The sequence below is a fragment of the Camelus dromedarius genome, chromosome 15, assembly GCF_036321535.1.
Source record: "Camelus dromedarius isolate mCamDro1 chromosome 15, mCamDro1.pat, whole genome shotgun sequence".
NCBI lineage: Eukaryota > Metazoa > Chordata > Mammalia > Artiodactyla > Camelidae > Camelus > Camelus dromedarius.
This window is the reverse complement of record NC_087450.1, coordinates 11,643,829-11,663,050: the sequence shown is the minus strand read 5'-3', so window position 1 is coordinate 11,663,050 and position 19,222 is coordinate 11,643,829. Positions and strand designations below refer to the sequence as shown.

General features: G+C 34.1%; 1 protein-coding gene across 3 annotated transcripts in view; it reads right to left on the bottom strand.

Moving 5' to 3' along the window:
• The window catches only part of EXOC6B (exocyst complex component 6B), a 568,031-nt gene that overhangs the window by 196,287 nt on the left and 352,522 nt on the right, over window positions 1-19,222 (bottom strand). For all 3 annotated transcript variants that reach the window (XM_064494396.1, XM_010994663.3, XM_064494397.1), the window contains one exon: window positions 9,867-10,046. In XM_064494396.1, coding sequence (XP_064350466.1) covers window positions 9,867-10,046 — 180 coding nt within the window. The remainder of the gene's footprint in view (window positions 1-9,866; window positions 10,047-19,222) is intronic.

Sequence of the window (19,222 nt, the reverse complement as noted above, 5' to 3'; positions counted from 1 at the left end):
AATCATTTCTTGGTGCCTCATGCAAAGAGGTAAGCTACCTTGGTCATCAAAGATTCAAGAGGAAGTTAAAAATTTCAGTAATTTCCCCTTGATCATTCAATGTCTAATGGAGTGTAACCTAGGACATTATCTTCTATCTAAACACACACACACACACACACACACACAAACATAGTGACATACCCCTTTAGCTCTGTTGCTGTTGTAGTGATAAAACACCCCTAAGAACTAAGAAAAATTGGGGATTTCAAAATATAAGAGAGCAAGACAGTCTTCGACTTTCTCTTTACAGTTCCTTCCACATCTATTTCCTATGATTCAACCCCTCTTTGATAGGGAGCCACTCTACCTTGGGAAATTATAAAATGAAAAGAAGTATTCATATTAATTAACAAACAAATGATTCTGGTTCTTTCTCAAAAATAGCTAGCTCCTTCCTCTCTCACCTTTCGCTAATAGTGCACAAAAGTGAATCTAAGACACAGCTCCGTTTTGCTGATATGTTTTACTAAACTGAGGTTCTGTGAAGAAGCTAATTAGCATGCTGGGGAACATAAGCATACATCCTGAGCAATTTATTTTGCTGTTGGTGGAAAACCAGAACAAGGGGTAGTTTTAGAAGTCATACGAATTTGATTGCAATGAGTACAATGGTTGGCGAATGCAATTACTTTTTGAAAATGTGGCTTCAGGAAGAGATCTCTGTATTAGACAAGACAGAAACATGACAATTACAAAAGCCATATTGAGGATTCAGGGCTGTAAATTGCCTCTGACTTTGATTCTGAATGGTAGGAGGTAAGGTGAGTCCGAGTGGTAGGATCAATTCAATCTACACTGAGAGGTTATAGTATTTAGGAAGAATTAGCAGCTCAGAATAAACAAAAAAAGGAAAAGTCTTCAACTAATTATACACCACAACAAAGATCTGTAACAGAGAACATAACTCTATAGGTGGAAAAGCATGTATGGTAAGTTAGACAAATGTGAGTTTAATTTAGAGTACATTTCTAAATGGCCTGGATGTTGAAGTAAGTATACTATTGACATACGATAGCTATTATATATATATAAGAATGACTGTATTAAACAACACATATAAAGAATAACACTTAGTAGAGTGTCATTTTTATTTTTTAAGAACAGAGAAATAAAAAAAAACAAGGAATTTAAATATAGGGAATATCTATACAGGATGGCTTTGACTTTGAAGCACTGAATTTTACCTTATGATACTCTAAAATCTTATTCACTCAAGTAATTATACAATGCTGGCAGAGACATAATGACCACAATTCTACCAGCCGTTTTCCTTTCAAAAGATGAAACACATTTAAAAATAAACTTTGGTCAATAAAAATGTTTTTAAATATAAATTAATTACCAACAATAGAATAATGAGATAGAGAAAAATGATTCTAAATATCACCTTCCCCCAACTCAGGTTTATAAAAATGGCAAATGTTTTATGACAAAAAAAAATTTTTTTAATACAGAAAAACAAAAGGGAAAAAATTACAGGCTATACAGAGATGAGTACAGTTAAGTCAGGGAGTATATAATTCTAGATTTTTAGTATGTATAGTACAGATGATTAGTGCTCTGATATTAATACAAATGAGATCATACTGCTATAGCAGTTTGCAACCAGCTTTTCCAATTAAGCCATAAATAACATATTTTTAAATGAATAAGTATCATCTACATTAATTTAATGAATGTTATCACATTATGTGAATATATAATAATTTATTTAGCTAACACATTTATTACTAGACTTTTAATTTATTCCCAACTTTTCACTATCCAAAAGATAATACTGTGTTGAATATACTTATATCTAAATTTTATAATGTGCCTGTGATTATTTCATTAAGTTAGATTTCTAAAAGTAGGATTGCAAGGTGAAAGGTAAATGAATTATAAGAGGTTTATGAGAGATACTGAAAAACTAACCACTAAGAAGATAGTATCAATTTACACATCAACCAATAAAGTATCAGAATAGCTCTTCTGAAGTATTTCTCACAAATACCGAATGTTATCATTTTCTCATTTACTCTTGGCAAGCTTATAGGCAAAAATACCCTACAATGTTAATATATATATCTTATATGTTGTATGTCTTGTCCATGATGTTTTTCTTTTATTTTTCTTCTCTTTTGACTGCCTTAACACAACTTTTGCAAACTTTCCCATCAAATTGTGTGTCGTCTTCTCATTATACTTCAAAGAATGTGTTATATTGTTACACATTACAGATGTTAACCTGTGAGGACATTTGCTGTAATTGTTTTTATTAATAAGCTTACATTCTGTTTTCTTCATTAATAACTTTTAGGCACTTTAAAAAATATTTCAATTAGTCAAATTATTAACCTTTTCCTTAATGATTTCACTCTTTGGTGTCATCCTTATAACGGGGAGTCACCTTCAGATTATAGAAATATTTGCTAGTATGTCTACTGTTTTGCCCATAATTTCTTTCTTTTTAAAAATGCAAACATCAATTTGATCTAGAATTCATTTTTATGTATGAGATATGGACTTAATATTCTTTTTGTCCAAATGAGCACATAATATTGGCAACAGCAACTGCTAAATGCTATCTTTGTCATATATAAAATTCTTACATATACTTTGAAATATTTATAGATTTTTTATTTAACTATTCCTTTAATCTATCACTCTATTTCACTGTAAAATGGATATTAATTAAATTAATTTTGGTTAATAATAACATTTCTATTTTTGAAAGGAAAAGATTCATTAATATTCTTTTCATATTTTTTGGCAAATATTGTCCACTTCTGTCTCTAAATGAATTTATTGTTAGACTTTTAAGTATCAAACCATCCTTGCATTTCTATAATAAATCCTACATACTGGCACTAAATTACTTTCTTAAAACATTTTGGAATTTAAATGCATAATTGTGAGATTAGTTTGTAGTTTTGTCTTTTGTGCTACTTTTTCTGGCTTTGGTATCAAGATGAAGCTAGATGAAATGACCTAGTTTTCTACAGGCAAATGCTCCCACTAAAAACAACAAAAGGTCACTAAAAACATAGAGAAAAACGTATGTTTAAAAGCTTCAGAAGGCTGGGAAGCAATGAGTACTAAAGGGAATAAAACTGCAAAGAGGACAGACCTGTTAAAGGTGAGCTGAGGATCTGTCGCTGTCCCTAGAGGCATTTGGCGAACCTAGGAATAGGAACAGACTGAGAATCTGGGTTAGATCCAGGAAGGGAGCAGCTACCAGGGTGAAAAAATTCACTGACTTTCTGTCACTTACATGGAGCTGAAGAGCCAAAATTAGAGATCTGAGGGCTAGTTTTTCTCCTCAAGACATTTTCTGAATTCTAAAGCTAGACAGCTGAGGAAAATAAGGGTCTAAGCCAAAATCTTTCAAAAGCAAAGTAAGATTTCCTGCAGTCTCACAGTGTTTCAGAAAAAAAGATTCACTAGTGGGAAGGTTCATGAGAATCTCAGGTGGGAGCTTGAAAGCTCTTGAGGGAGTAGTGCATTGATATTGACAATCTCCAACCACAGATTTTCTTGTTGGCAATTGCTGATCTGGGTAAGATTCCTACTCAAGATATTTGCCAAATTCTAAAATTGAAGAAAGCAGGAGGCTGAAGAGATAAGTTTCTCTGAAAAGTGGAAATTTCCAGAATCCTCTTGGTACTGAAGAAACAATGATGTCCCAGGCTATCATTAAAAGCTCCACAGAACAACATCCTAGCCACAGGAGCAAACCAAAAGTATATTACAACTGCAACCCAAGCTCAACCCATGTCAGTATTTGACTAGATTAAGGTGATGAGGTTCAAAACAAAACTTACCCACCCATTCTAACTATTTAGTTAGGGAAACACTGAACCAATTCTGGTGGCAAATGATATTATTTGGAACCTCTACATATTTAAAAAACAATGTCTAATATATATAAAGAAAAATAGTAGTAAGAGATAGTACCATATGACTGATAACCAAAAATGAAACCAAAAAAAACCCCTCCAAAGTCTCAGAAATAAATCCAATCCATATGTAGGTAAACTACACATAGGCATTAATAAGCAATGACTTTAAAATGACTGTGGAGGAGAAGGATCAAGATGGCAGAGTAAAAGGATATGTAGCTCACATATCCCCATGAATATCAAAAATACATTTACATGTGTACTTCTCATTGAAAACTGGAAACTGGCAGAAGGAATCCAGTATAACCAAGGCTGTAAGAAAAATACACACATAGCCAGGTAGAATGGGAAGAAAGTGATTGGGCTGGGACCTGTGTCCCTGCAATATGACTCAGAGGAAAAAGGAGAATATATGGGAGGACAACTGCCCTCGAGGATGAAGAGTGAGAGCTACAGATTGGATGTCCCAGTCTGGAGTCCTGTGCAGGAGAGACGAGCCCCCTTGGCTGGTTGGAGGAACAACAGGGTGGTGAGAATCCTGGACTCCACTCATGAGGAGTGCACTCACACTGGCTTGCCCCTGAGGCAGGGCAGAAAGAAGTCTGCTCTACTGGCTGCTGGGTTTCCCACAACTGCCTCAGTGCATGCCTCAGCCCAAGCCAAGAAAATGCCCTGGACCTACTCACTCCAAGTTGTACTCACTCCAAGTTGCAGCAGGGCACTGGATCAGGAGTGGCCACAACCAGGGAGAAAACTCGCTCTTGGTACTCAGAGATGATCTGGTCTTTGGGCAGATCCTGGGTGGGACAGCAATCATGGCTGGTGCTTACTCAAGGAAAACATCACAAGCAGCCCAGATCTATGAGGGCAGCACTCTGCCACAGCTCACCTCTCAATACACACTGAACATCCACAGAGGCAACACCAGCTCTGCGATGTGGCTTCACAACAGGCAGCAGAGACAGGAGGCAGTGATTGTCCATAAGGGACAGAGAAGAGTTGCATGTGTGGCTGAGTTAGAGTAGAGCAAGAGAATCAACTGTGGATGCTTACACAGAGAGCACACTGGAAACAGCTTGGAGTTCTCGCTGCAACTAATATTAAGCGAGAGCCCCCAGGGGCCCCACTGGCATCTGCACTCCTCTCACTTGGGCAAGTTTCCTAGTGTGGGGAAAGGAGAAACACACACTTAAAAGGATCAGGCTGGATCCTCAGGGCTTCTGCTCTAGCAAATTGGGATCAGACTCTATCACTGACAGGATGATGATAGCCATTGAGCAAAGGGGAAGTCCCACCTCACACCTGGTACCAGCTCTAGCTCCTTCATCTCTAGCCTCAACCCTACCAAGCTGATAGCTAAGAGTACACCCTGAGGAAAGATCTGACTTATGTCCACCCCAGATCCAGCTCTACCACCAAACGCATTGGGCACACACAGTTTACATAGGGATGCTCCCAAATAAGAACACCCCTTCAAGACCATAATAGGTAACTGTTTCACCTAAATTCACAGAAACAAAGAAAGTTAATCGAAATGAATGACAGAGGAACTCAATGAGGTAACAGTGGTCCTAAATGACACATTAGACCAGTTAAACCTAAAAGATATCTACAGAATGTTCCATCCCAAACCAGCAGAATACACATTCCTTTCAAGTGCATGTGCAACATTCTCCAGGATAGATCACATGCTAGGCCACAAAACAAGGCTCGCCAAATTTAATAAAATAGAAATTATATCAAGCATTCTTTTCCCACCACAATGATATGAAATTAGAAATCAAATACAGGAAGAAAAATGTGAAAATCACAAACATATGGAGACTAAACAACATGCTACTAAAACACCAACTGTTCAACAAAGAAATCAAACAGAAAATCAGAAAATACCTTGAGGCAAATGAAAATGGAAATGCAACACTTGAAAAATCTATAGGATGCAGCAAACGAAGTTCTAAGAGGGAAGTTTATAGTAACACAGGCCACCCTCAAGAAATAAGAAAAACCTCAAATAAACTACCTAACCAATCACTTAGAGAAATTAGGAAAAGAACAAAGCCCAATGTCAGCACAAGAAAGGATATTTCCTTTCAATAGGAATAAAGATCGGAGAGGAAATAAATAAAATAGAGATCAAAAAAAAAAAAAAAAAAAACCAGAAAAGACAAATAACACCATGAGCTGGTTTTTTTTTTTTGAAAAGATAAAATGATAAATCATTAGCTAGGCTCACCAAGAAGAAAAGAAGATCTTAATAAACAAAATATGAAATGAAATAGCAGCAATAACAGCTGATACCTGAGGGATTTTTAAAAAATCAAAAGGCAATGCTACAAACATTGCCAACATATGTCAACAAATTGGACAACCTAGAAAGAAATGGACAAATTTTTAGAAACATACAAACTGTCAAGACTGAAGCAAGAAGAAACAGACAATTTGAACATATCAGTCACTAGTAATGAAACTGAATTTGTAATAAGAAAACTCTGAACAAACAAAAGTCTGGAACCAGACTGCTACACATGGGGAATTTCTTCAAACACACAAAGGAGCACTAATACCTATCCTTCTCAAACTATTCCAAAAAATTTAAGAGGATAGAACACTCCCAAATTTATTCTACAAGGCCACTATTACCCTGATACCAACACCAGAAAAAGACACTACAAAAAAAAGAAAAAATTACAGGCTAATATCTTTGATGAATATAAATGCAAAAATCCTAAACAAAATATTAGCAAACTAAAACCAACAATATATTAAAAGGATCATATATTACATATGATAAAGTTGGATTTGTTCCAGGGAAGCATGGCTGGTTCACAAATCAATAAATGTAATACATGATATTAACAAAAGGAAGGATAAAAACCACATGGTCATCTCTATTGAAACAGAAAGTGTCTGACAAAATTCAACATCAATTCATGATATAAACTCTCATCAAAGTGGGTATAGAGGGAACATATCTCAACATAATAAAGGCCATTTATGACAAACCCACAGCCAACATCATACTCAATGGTGAAAAGACTTTCCTCTAAATTCAGGCACAGGTCAAGGATGCTCACTCTCACTACTTCTATTTAACATATGACTGAAAGTCCTAGCCACACAATCACACAAGGAAAAGAAAGAAAAGGCATACAAATTGGAAAGGAGGTGTAAAACTGTCATTATCTGAAGGTGACATGATAGTTTGATACACAACATGATATATGATGTAGAAAACCCTAAAGACTCCACCAAAAAACTACTAGAATTAATAAACGAATTTAATAAAGTTACAGAATACAAGATTAATTATAGAAATCTGTTGCTATTTTATATGCTAATAATGAACTAGCAGAAAGAGAAAGTTTTTAAAAATCTTATTTAAAATCACATCAGAAAGAATAAAAGTCCTAGGGATAAACTGAACCAAGGAAGTGAAAGACCTATACTTTGAAAATTATAAAACACTGATGAAGGAAATTGATGATACAAAGAAAAGGAAAAACATCCCATGCTCTTAATAGCTACATTACCCAAAGCAATCTACAGATTTAATGCAATACCTATCAAAATACCCATGACATTTTCCAAAGAACTAGAAAAAACAATCCTAAAATTCATATGGAACCACAAAAGAACCAGAATTGATGTAACAATCATGAGAAAAAAGAAAAAACCTGGAGGTATCATCTTCTTAGTCTTCAGACTATATTACAAAGCCACAGTCATCCAAACAGCACTGTATGGCACAAAACCAGACACATAGATCAATGTAACAAATAGAGAGCCCAGAAATAAACCCTAGATTGAATTAATCTAGGACAAAGGAGGCAAGAAATGCACAACAGAGAAAAGACAATCTCTTCAATAAGTGGTGTTAGAAAAACTGGACAGTTAATGCAAAACAATGTGATTAGAACATTTCTTCATACCATATACAAAAGTAAACTCAAATGGATTGAAGACCTAAATGTAAGACCAGAAACCATAAAACTCTTAGAAGACATAGGCAGAACATCCCTTGACATAAATCGTAGTAATATTTTTTTGGATCAGTTTCCTAGGGCAAAAGAAATAAAATTAAAAAATGAACAAATGGGCTCACAGCAGAAAAAAAATGTGACAATGAATATATGTATGCTCATGTTTAACTGAAAAATTCTGCTCTACACTGGAAATTGACATAACATTGTAAAATGACTATAAATCAATAAAAAATGTTAAAAAAATAAACAAATGGGATTTAATTAAACTTAAAAGCTTTTGCACAGCAAAGTAAACCATCAACAAAAGAACCTACAGAATGAGAGAAAATATTTGCAAATGATGTGACTGAACAGGATTAAATATGCAAAATACTTTAAAAACTCATACAACTCAGTATCAATAAAACAAAGAACCCAATCCAAGAAATGGCAAAAGATCTGCATAGACATTTAAAAACAAAATACAGATGACTAAGAGGCACATGAAAAGATGTTCAACATTACTAGTTATTAGAGAAACGCAAATCAAAACAACCATGAGATATTATCTCACATCTGTCAGAATGGCCATCATCAAAATGTCTACAAATAACAAATGTTGGAGAGGATGTGGAGAAAACCCTTGTACACTGTTGGTTAAAATGTAAGTTGCTGCAGCCACTATGGAAAACAGTATGGAGGTTCCGCAAATAAACAGAAAATAGAACTACCATATGATCCAGCAATTCCATTCTTCAGTAAATATCTAACAAAAATGAAAATACCAATTGGAAAAGATACATGCACCCCAATGTTCAAAGCAGCATTATTTATAATAGCCAAGATATGGAAGCAACCTAAGTTTCCACCAACTGATAAATGGATACAGAAGATGTGAGATATATATATATATATATATATATATATATATATATATATATATATATATTTATGACTGAGTAGTATTCCTTTGTATCTATATTGTATATATACATTGTATATATATATATGTATATATACATGTATATGTATATTGTATATGTACATTGTGTGTGTGTGTGCGTGTATACACACACACAATAGAATACTGCTCAGCCATAAAAAACATGAAAGTCTGCCATTAGCAATGACATAGATGGAACTGGAAGATATTATGCTTAGCAAAGTAAGTCAGAGGAAGACAAATACTGTGTGATGTGACTTATACGTGGAATATAAAAAATAAAACAAATGGATATCTTTGGAAAACCAGAAACAGACTAACAGATATAGAAAATAAACTAGTAGTTACCAGTAAGAAGATGGAAGGAGGGAGGGAAAAGGTAAGAGGAAGACATTAAGAGATACAAACTACTATGTATAAAATAGATAAACAACAAAGATATATCATATAGCACATGGAACTATAGCCATTATCTTGTAATAACTTTGAATGGAGAAAAATTTGTAAAATTACTGAATCACTATGCGGTACACTTGAAACTAATATTAAATTGTAAATCAACTGTACTTCAATAAAAAAAGTGATAAAATATGCTTAAGAAAATAGAGAAAAGGTAGACTAATTTGTCTAAAGAGATGGAGAATTTCAGCAGAGAATTTGAAGTAGTAAAAAAATTTAAATGGACATTTAAATATTTAAATAGAATTAAAAGATAGATTAAAATTTCTAACTTCTAAATTTCTCTTCCACTTCTACCAAGGCATTCATTATGTGTTTACACTTGTTACCCTGAACTTAGGAGGAATATAAGCAGATATAATATTAGGAACCATTTTCAGAATAAACAAAACGCAAACATCAGTGAAAAAATGACAGAAGAGATCTCAAAATCTTGTTAAGGGATGATAATTATAGTGCGAGATTTTATACCCACAGCTTCCTGGCAAGTTAAAGCAGAAACAAACATCTTACATCAAACTAGATTTTAAGAGAAATTCTTTCTATATGATGGGGAAAGTAAAAGCGACTGTCACTTACAGGAAGGTGTGTGAATACAGCAAAGGTGCTACGTAGAAAGGCAATGAGGTCTACTAGGTAATCACTAGCTTTGTTGCCCAAATCTCCTGTCATCCAGTCATAGTCGGCCAGCTGCAGAAACTGGTCAATCTTCTGGTTTAAGTTGGTATAAATCTCTTCTTCAGCCGCATGTCTGGCATCCTGTGAAATATGAAATTTTAATAATCATTCAGACTTCCAGTATAAGCAAAGCAGAAATTTCTGCTTGGAGATATCTCATGCTAAGTAACACAACTGGGAATATTAATATCACAGTCTCCATTATTTTTTTCTTTTTTCAAAAGCACAGTGGAGTCTTTTCTATTTTGTCTCTGCAAGACAAACTATTATTTTGCCTCACCAAATAGAGGAATTGTCTTCACTACCCTCAACTATCTGCATCCTTTTTACTTTCTTATCCCTGTTCAAAACTACATTTCATTCTCAGGATCCTAGTCTCTCTCTCTCTTCTGGGACTCCAAGAACCTCACTTCTTGTAATACCTGTCTTAAAACCTCTCTAATAAGCCCAAGTCTCTTCACTTTGCTTATTAGAAGTATTCTGAAGTTTCAATTTAATGCTATATATTCCCACTATTTACTATCCTACCTTTCTAGTTTCATTCTACTCAAGTTTCTTCAAAGATTGGTACACTCTGATGTTTTCTAAAATGTGCTCTAATTGACACTAGTCCTGAAAAACGCTAAAATAGCAAAGAGTTCATAGATCAAACAAGTTGGAGAAATGCTGTTTAAGAGATTCATGATGTACAATGCATATAAAAGGGTCTAAGAAGGATTATGGGACCAAAGTTCCAAGAAAAATATTTTCAGGACAAAAGGGTCTACATTGCAATGCTAACCATCCATCAACATGGATGGGTCCAAGGTAACCCGTGACCTCCGTGCTATCATACCCAATATTCATTTTCAGTCTGATCTTACTTGATCTCTATTAAACATTTTCTCCTATAATTCTGTTCTCCTTTGGCTTTCATGACATAGTTTTCTCCTGGTTTTACTTTTACTTTTCTGACCTGTGACCCTCTCACGTTCACTGGGTAATTTCATCACCTCCAATGGCTTCCACTTCCTCTGTCCTAACACATTCTTATTAAAGACTCATATATCTGCTTGCTTCCTAGGCATTATGATACTCAAACTTTGAACACAGTAAGTCCTGGACTAGAATGATCATAATCCCCACTCTTCACCTGTTCAGTTCAGTCCAAGGCAGAGATCTAAGCAAAATACTCAATTCCATTCTTTCCTTCATAGTCAGTTACTATGTCCTACAAATTCTAATCCCAAGATTTCTCTCTAACTTGTACCCTCCTCTCCATTTTCATGTTTTTAATGACTGCATAATTTGGCAATGTATTTACATACTATGAAATAGGCATTGGCTATGTTTACTTATATGAATAGTGTTTCAAGAGCATTTCTCTGCTTACATCCTTATGTACTCATATGATAATCTAATACTGTCCTTGAATTCCCATTTTACTGTTTTCTTTTAATTGATAAACATTGTTTTCTAGAAATTTGACTGGAAGAAAAATTGAGTAAAAGTGCAGAGCATTTGCAGACACTGCCTCCCATCCCCCTCCCACTCTTTCCCCTATTAAAAGATCTTGCATTAGTGTAGTACATTTGTTACAATACATGAACCAATGCTGATATTTCATTATCTAAAGTCCATAGTTTGCATTAGGGTTTACCACTTGTGTTGTACAGTTCTGTAGGTACTGACAAACACATAATGTCATGTATTCACCATTACACTATCACACAGAATAGTTTCCCTTCCCTAAAAATCCACTCTGCTCAACCCATCCCTCCCTTGCTCATCTCCTAAATTCTGGAAACCACTGACATCTTTACTTTCTGCAACTTTGCCTTTTCCAGAATGCCACATACTTTTCAGATTGGCTTCTTTTACTTAGCAATGTGCATTTAAGCTTCCTCCATGTCTTTTTATGTCTTTAATAGTACATTCATTTTCATCATTGAATAATATTTCATTGTGTGGATGTATCACAGTTTGTTTATCCACTCACCTATTGAAGGACATCTTGGTAGTTTCCAAGTTTTGGTAGATATGAATAAAATTGCTATAACCATTCATGTGTAAGTTTTCCTGTGGCTTAAGATACCAGTTCACTTGGATAAATATCAAGAAGCATGGCTGATGAATTCTATGGTAAGAATATTTCTGTTTAGCCTTTTAAGAAACTAACAAACTATCTGGCAAAATAATGTTACCATTTTGCATTAGCGCCAGCAATGAATGAGTTGCTATTGCTCCAGAATTTGCTGGTGTCAGTTTTGGGTTTTAGCCTTTGTAAGTGTTGTATGGTGGTTTGTTGTTGTTCTAATTCATAACTCCCTCTCCATCCTTTGGTGAGGTATCTATTCAGATCTTTTGCCCATTTTTAAAGCAAACCTATGTTAAACTAACTTTTTTGTTTTCTTCTTGCTGAGTTTTACCAGTTCTGTGTATATTTTAGATATAAGTCCTTTATTAGATATGCATTTGGCAAATATTTTCTCCTTGTCTTTTCATTCTCTTAAAAGTGACATTTCTACAGCAAAAGTTTTTCATTTTAATGAAGTCCAACTTATCAGTATTTTCTTTGATGGTTTGTGTTTTGGGTGTTGTATCTAAAAACTCATGTCCAAACCCAAGGTCACTATTTTCCCTTATGTTACCATCTAGGAGTTTTACTGATTTTCTCTTTTCAGTGATTTCTGTTCTAATTTCTTTTCTTCTAATTACTTTGGATTTGACTTGCTGTTCGCTTCCTACTTTCCTAAGGTAGACACTTAGATTACTAATCTTGGAATTTTTTCTTTTGTAATATATGCAAGCACCACTATAAATTTTCACATAAACAGTATTTTCACTGACGCTGCCAATTTTTCATGTTATGTTTTATTTTAATTTAGTTGGAAGTACTATCTAACTTCACTTGAAACTTTTAATTTAGTTGGAAGTACTATCTAACTTCTCTTGAAACTTTTCTTTGACCCACGTGTCTTTCTGAAGTTTATTGGTTAGTTTCCAAATATTTGGGGATTTTCTAGCTGTCTTTTGGTTATTTATTTCCAGGGATTAATTCTACTTGGTCTGAGAGCAAGTTGTGTTTCTGTTCTTTAAAAGTTCTTAAGATCTGTTTATTACCTAGAACATGGTCTTTCTTGCTGAATGTTGGGCTTGAGAAAAACATGCATTAAGCTGCTGCTAGATGAATTATTTTATAAATGTTTATTTGATCCAGATGATTGACAGTACCATTCAGTTCAACTACATCCTTACTGATTTTCTGACTCTTGGATCTGTCAATTACTGATAGAAGAGTTTACTAAGAGATTCTAGCAGGAAAAGATGTTGACTTAAAAGTACCTTTTTAGTATCTTTTCAAATACTCATGTATTTTTTTCTCATTTGATCTATTGGTGAATAATTTTAAACAATTTTCTAACACTAAACACCCTTGCATTCTTAACTTTATCCTTTCAATGCACTTCTGGATTTTGTTAAATATTTTATTATTTATGATTTTTATATCAATATTTATTTAAATTGTTCAGATTTCTTGTGATTTCTCTGGTGTTTAAATCATTGTTATGTTAACTTTGCAAAAGTTAACTGAGATACTTTCCTTTTTTCCTCTATGATCTGGAGTAGTTTAAATTACACAAAAATCATGTTTTAGGAAAGCCTCCATGAATTCACTGGTGAAATCATGTGAATCTTGCCCAATTTTAAGAAGTCTTTAAAACAGTTACCATATGACCCAGCAATCCCACTCCTGGGCATATATCCAGAGAAAACTCCAATTTGAAAGGAGATACCCACCCCAATGTTCGTAGCAGCAATATTTACAGTAGCCAAGACATGGAAGCAACCTAAATGTCCCTGGACAGATGACTGGATAAAGAAGTTGTGGTGTTATACATATATATATATATATATATATATATATATATATATATATATATATATATATATATATATATATATACAATGGAATACTACTCAGTCATTAAAAAAGAATGAAATAATGCCATTTGCAGCAACATGGGCAGACCCAGAGATTATTTTACTAAGTGTAGTAAATTAGACAGACAAATAACACATGATGTCACTTACATGTGGAATCTAAAAAAAAGGAGACAAATGAACTTACTTACAAAATAGAAACAGACTCACATAGAAAACAAACTTACGGTTATTAAAGGGGAAATGGGTTGGGGAGGGATAAATTAGGAGTTTGGGATTAGCAGATGCAAACTACTACATATAAAATAGATAAACAATAAGGTCTTACAGCAGAGTACAGGGAACTACATTCAACACTTTGTAATAACCTATAATGAAAAAGAATATTGTGTATATATACATACATACATATGACTGAATCACTATGCTGTTTACTAGAAACTAACACAACATTATAAATCAACTATACTTCAATAAGAAAGAAGTCTTCAATAACTGTTTCATGCCTTTCATAGCTATTAGTCAATTTTCTATATCTTTTAAAATCACTTTTTAATCATATACTTTCCTAAAGATCCTCAAATGTATTAGCACAGATTTATACAAAGTATTCTGGGTATTTAATTTCCTGATTTTAAATTTCAAGTGATTGTAATATATTTATTCCTTCCTTTCTCCCCTTCCTTCCATCTTTCTTTCAATCCTTCCTTCTTGTTTCCTTTCTTCCTTCTAGTTTACAAGGTAAATGATTTTTAAATTGCAACACATCCTTGTTTGAAGTCTCTCAAAGACTTTGGGAAGATAAAGTCCAAATTACCTCTCAACACAAAACAAAATGCTTCACAAGTTGGCGTTGACCTACTTCTCTCACGGCTACTCTTAGACTACCCTGAATATGTCTGGTTTTATTTCATTATTTCATCTTTATACATGAAGTTGCCTCTCCTAAAAATGTCCCTTACTCTCTCCTCATCCTTTCTCCATCTGGATACCTTCTGCTGGTCCCAACATCCTCCTGCTGGATACCTCCTGCAGGGCCTTTTGTGCTAAGTCCTCTTTGAATGTCTCACAGCTGAGATAAGAACCATTTGCCTGCTTTTCTGGACCTGTCAATGTTGATTTCCCTTAGAGCTCAATCCTCACACCTTTTCTCTATCTATGTTTAGTTCCCAGAAGAAAGTCAGCTCCATGGCATTAAGCACCATCTTTACACTGATGAATTCTAAATTTTTACCTCCACCTGTGACTTTGCACTGTCAGTGTAATATCTCTGTCACAGATGACTACTAAATATCTCAAGTTTAATATGTCAAAAGTGGAAGCCTTGATTCTACAGCCACGCCCCAAATCTGATATTGTCTTACTGTTCCCCATCTCAGTTAACAGTACGATTATTCATCCAGTATGCTTAATTCAAAAATCCTGAAATTTTCCTTGACTCCAATCTTTCTCTTATAACCCCATACCTAATCTAGCAGTAAAACTTGCCATCTCTACCTTCAAAAGTACTTCTTTTACTTCTACCCCTACCACTAGTCTAAGCGACCATTGTCTTACCTAAATTACTGCAATAACCTTCAAATTAGACTCTCTTCTGCCACTCTTACGGACCTATAATATATTTTCCACTCAGCAACCAGTGGTACCCATTATAAATCAGACTATCACTACCACTTCCAATCTTGAGATGGCCTCATATTTCATTTCCAAATAAAAAAAGTATTTACTGTGGTCTACAAGGCCAGAAATCATCTGACTCCTGACAATCTTGTCTCTTACCATTCCTACCGCCAATGACAATTACATCACTGCCAGACTCAGCCCCCTGCATACTGCTCATGTTGAACACAATACCTACTATTGTATTACCCCTAACGAGAATGCTTACCTATCAGAAATCCAAATGATTCCATTTCTTATTTCATTCAAGTCATTTATTTTTCTTCCTAGTTCTGGCCACTACCTGACATTAAATTAATTTTTTTGTTTGTTTGTGTATCATGTAGCATTCCCACTGAAATATCAGCTCTGTAAAGTCAGGAGACCTGTTTATTGCCTGATGTGTAGGAGATGCTTTTGTGGAATCAGTGAAGTTGGATGTATTTACTGCAATTTACTGTATTTACTGCATTACTCTAGCACTTTTCTTTCTAGAACTATTGAAAAGTGTCTGTCTTTCCTGTGGATTATAAACTCTAAGTCCAAACACTAAGTATTTTCTATTCCTCTATTCAAAAACCTACCCAATTTTATGGTAAGCACACAAACAGTATTTGTGATGGGATAAATTAATATGTGCCTTCATTCTATTTTGTAAGTGAGTGAGGGAATTCTTATGAACAAGGAAAGCTAAGGATGCCAGCTTGATTAGGCCACATATGGTGCAAACAAGGGGAACTCTGCAAGGAAATATCTTGACGACCTTTGCTTGTTTTTGCCCCTTTTTCAGCATAAAGGTTTCCATCTGCAAGGGAAAGTTTTCTGGAAACAGTAGCTTAGGAAAATACACAATATGTAGCTGTTATAATTGCCATGTTTATACTGAGATCTGGGTTAGCTGGTCTGAAACAGTCCTGGTAAAAATAAACTTTCAGTGTGTTTTAAGTAATCAGTGTTTCCAATAAGCGCTGTCAACATGACCTTTAGTGGTCTCCAGAACTTCTCCTTTGCTAAGTATTTAACTCACTGCCCAACCCCTATGGCTTCCTGTCTGCCTTTAATTTTCCCCCAGCAATTATAATGCTGCAGCAACAACAAAATACACAAGCCATCCTTTGGGAGGATTTCTGACTATAATTTGAAAAGCTCTTGAAACAAGAAAATTGCAATGGGTTAGAGGAAAAATAACAGTACATATTACATATTTCCCATATGATAGACAAGTATAAATGAACCTCACATTCTAAGTCCCTAAATCCTATTGAATACTGAGCACTCAACTAGAGCCCCTTCCACACCTTCCTTGGTGAAATTTTGGCTTTGGAAATCATGTGGAAATATTTTTTGATAAAATTATTACATATGATCCATAATAATGCTAATATTTAAGAGTCCTTACAATTCCTATTAAATTGTCTGAGTTCATCCTGAAATTCTTAAAGCTCTTGTTATATTTTCATACTTATACTTAAAGTCTCTTCATTAAATAAGTCTTTTCCTCACTAAAAGAGTGTCAATATTAACATTATTGAAAAGTTTACAAGTAATAACACAATATAATATCATGTATAATTTTGTTTTAAGTAATTTTGTAGGTAATTCAAAACAATCACACCATGAATGTGTAACTCATCTAGCAGCTGACCTAATCACATACGTACGTAGAGAATGTTTTGTGGTTATACATCTCATTTTTCCCCCCTTTTTCCAGCTTTATTGAGGAACAATTGAAAATAATATTATAATATATTTAAAATATACAGTGTGGTGACTTGATATGCATATATATTTTGAAAGGATTCCCATCTCAAGTTATTTAACACATTTATCATCTCACTCTTTTTTTTGGTAAGGATATTTAAGTTTCATTTTCTTAGCAAATTTCAGTTTTACAATACAGTATTATCAACTATAGAAACCATGTTTTTACATTAGATCCTCAGATCATATTCCTCTTATAGCTGAAAGTTTGCAATCTTTTACCAACTTCTCAATTGCCAAACTTACTCCCACAGTGACTGGGAACCACTTTTCTGTTCTGTTTTGATGAGTTTGACTTTTTTTTTTTTAATTGAAGTATAGTTGATTTATAATGTTGTATTAGTGACTTTTTTTTTTTTAAGATTCCACATATAAAAGATACCATGCAGTATTTGTCCTCTGTTGTGGCTAATTTTACTTAGCATAATGCCCTCAATGTCCATACACAATGTTGCAAATGGCAGAATTTCCTTATTTTTCATGGCTGAATAATATTCATACACATATATACATCGACACACACATATGTATACATACACACACATATGGAGAATATATGTAATATTTTCATTAACCATCCACCTGTTGATGGACACGTAGGTTATTTAGATACCTTGGCTATTGTAACTAATGCTGCAATGAACATGAAAGTATACATGACTCTTCACAATAATGATTTCTACTGCTTTGAATATACACCCAGAAGCAAAAGTGCCAGATCATACGGTAGTTCTATTTTTAATTTCTTGAGGAACCTCCAAACTGTTTTCAATAGTGGCTGTAACAGCTTACATTCCCACCAATAGCATACAACGGTAGCCTTTTCTCCACAACCTTGCCCACATTTGTTATCTCTTGTCTTTTTGATGGTAGCCATTCTACCACGTGTGAGGTAATATGTCTCATTCTGGTTTTGATTTGCATTTCTTTGAGGATTCGAGATGTTGAATATCTTTTTATCTGCATATTGGCCATTTGTATGTCTTCTTTGGAAAAATATCTATTCAGTTCCTCTGAATATTTTTTAATCAGATTATTTGGTATTTTGCTATTGAATTGTATGAGTTCTCTATGTATTTTAGATATTAACCTCTGTATCAGATACATGATTTACATACATTTTCTCCCGTTCCATTGGCTGCTGTTTCATTTTGTTGATGGTTTCCTTTGCTGTGCAGAAGGTTTTTAGTTTGATGTAGTCCCACTTGTTTATTTTTGCTTTTGTTGCCTTTGCTTTTGGTGCCAACTCCAAAAAATCACCTCCAAGATCAATGTCAAAGAAGTTACCCACTATGTTTTCTTCTAAGAGCTTTATTATTTCAGTCTTAAGTTCAAGTCTTTATCCATTCTGAGTCGATTTGTGTGTATGGTGTAAGACAGGGATCCTGTTTCATTCTTTTCACATGTGACTGTCCAGTTTTCCAAAAAACCATTTATTGAAAAGACTATCCTTTCTGCCTTGTATATTCTTGGCTCCTTTGTCATAAATTAATTAACCATCTATGCGTGAGTCTATTTCTTGGCTCTCTAACCTGTTCCACTGATCTATGTGTCTGTTTTTATGCCAAAACCATACCATTTTGATTTCTACAGCTATATAATATAATTTCAAATCAGGAAGTGTTGATGTTTCCAGATTTGTCCTTCTCTCTCAAGACTGCTTTGGCCAGGGTCTTTCATTCTTTTTTCTTACAACAGAAAAAGAACAGATCACACCAATAACTTTTAAATTTCATAAAATCTAATAAGCTATATGAATCAAATTTAATTTCTTCTCTTAAATCTACTCTCAAGGGAAGGTACCAGTAAATAAGGAAAGAGGATAAAATGATAGGAAAAAGTAGCTAACAGTGGAAATAAATCATGATTTCAAACCTACAAGTTTACAACTAACATCAACTTCTGAATTTCAA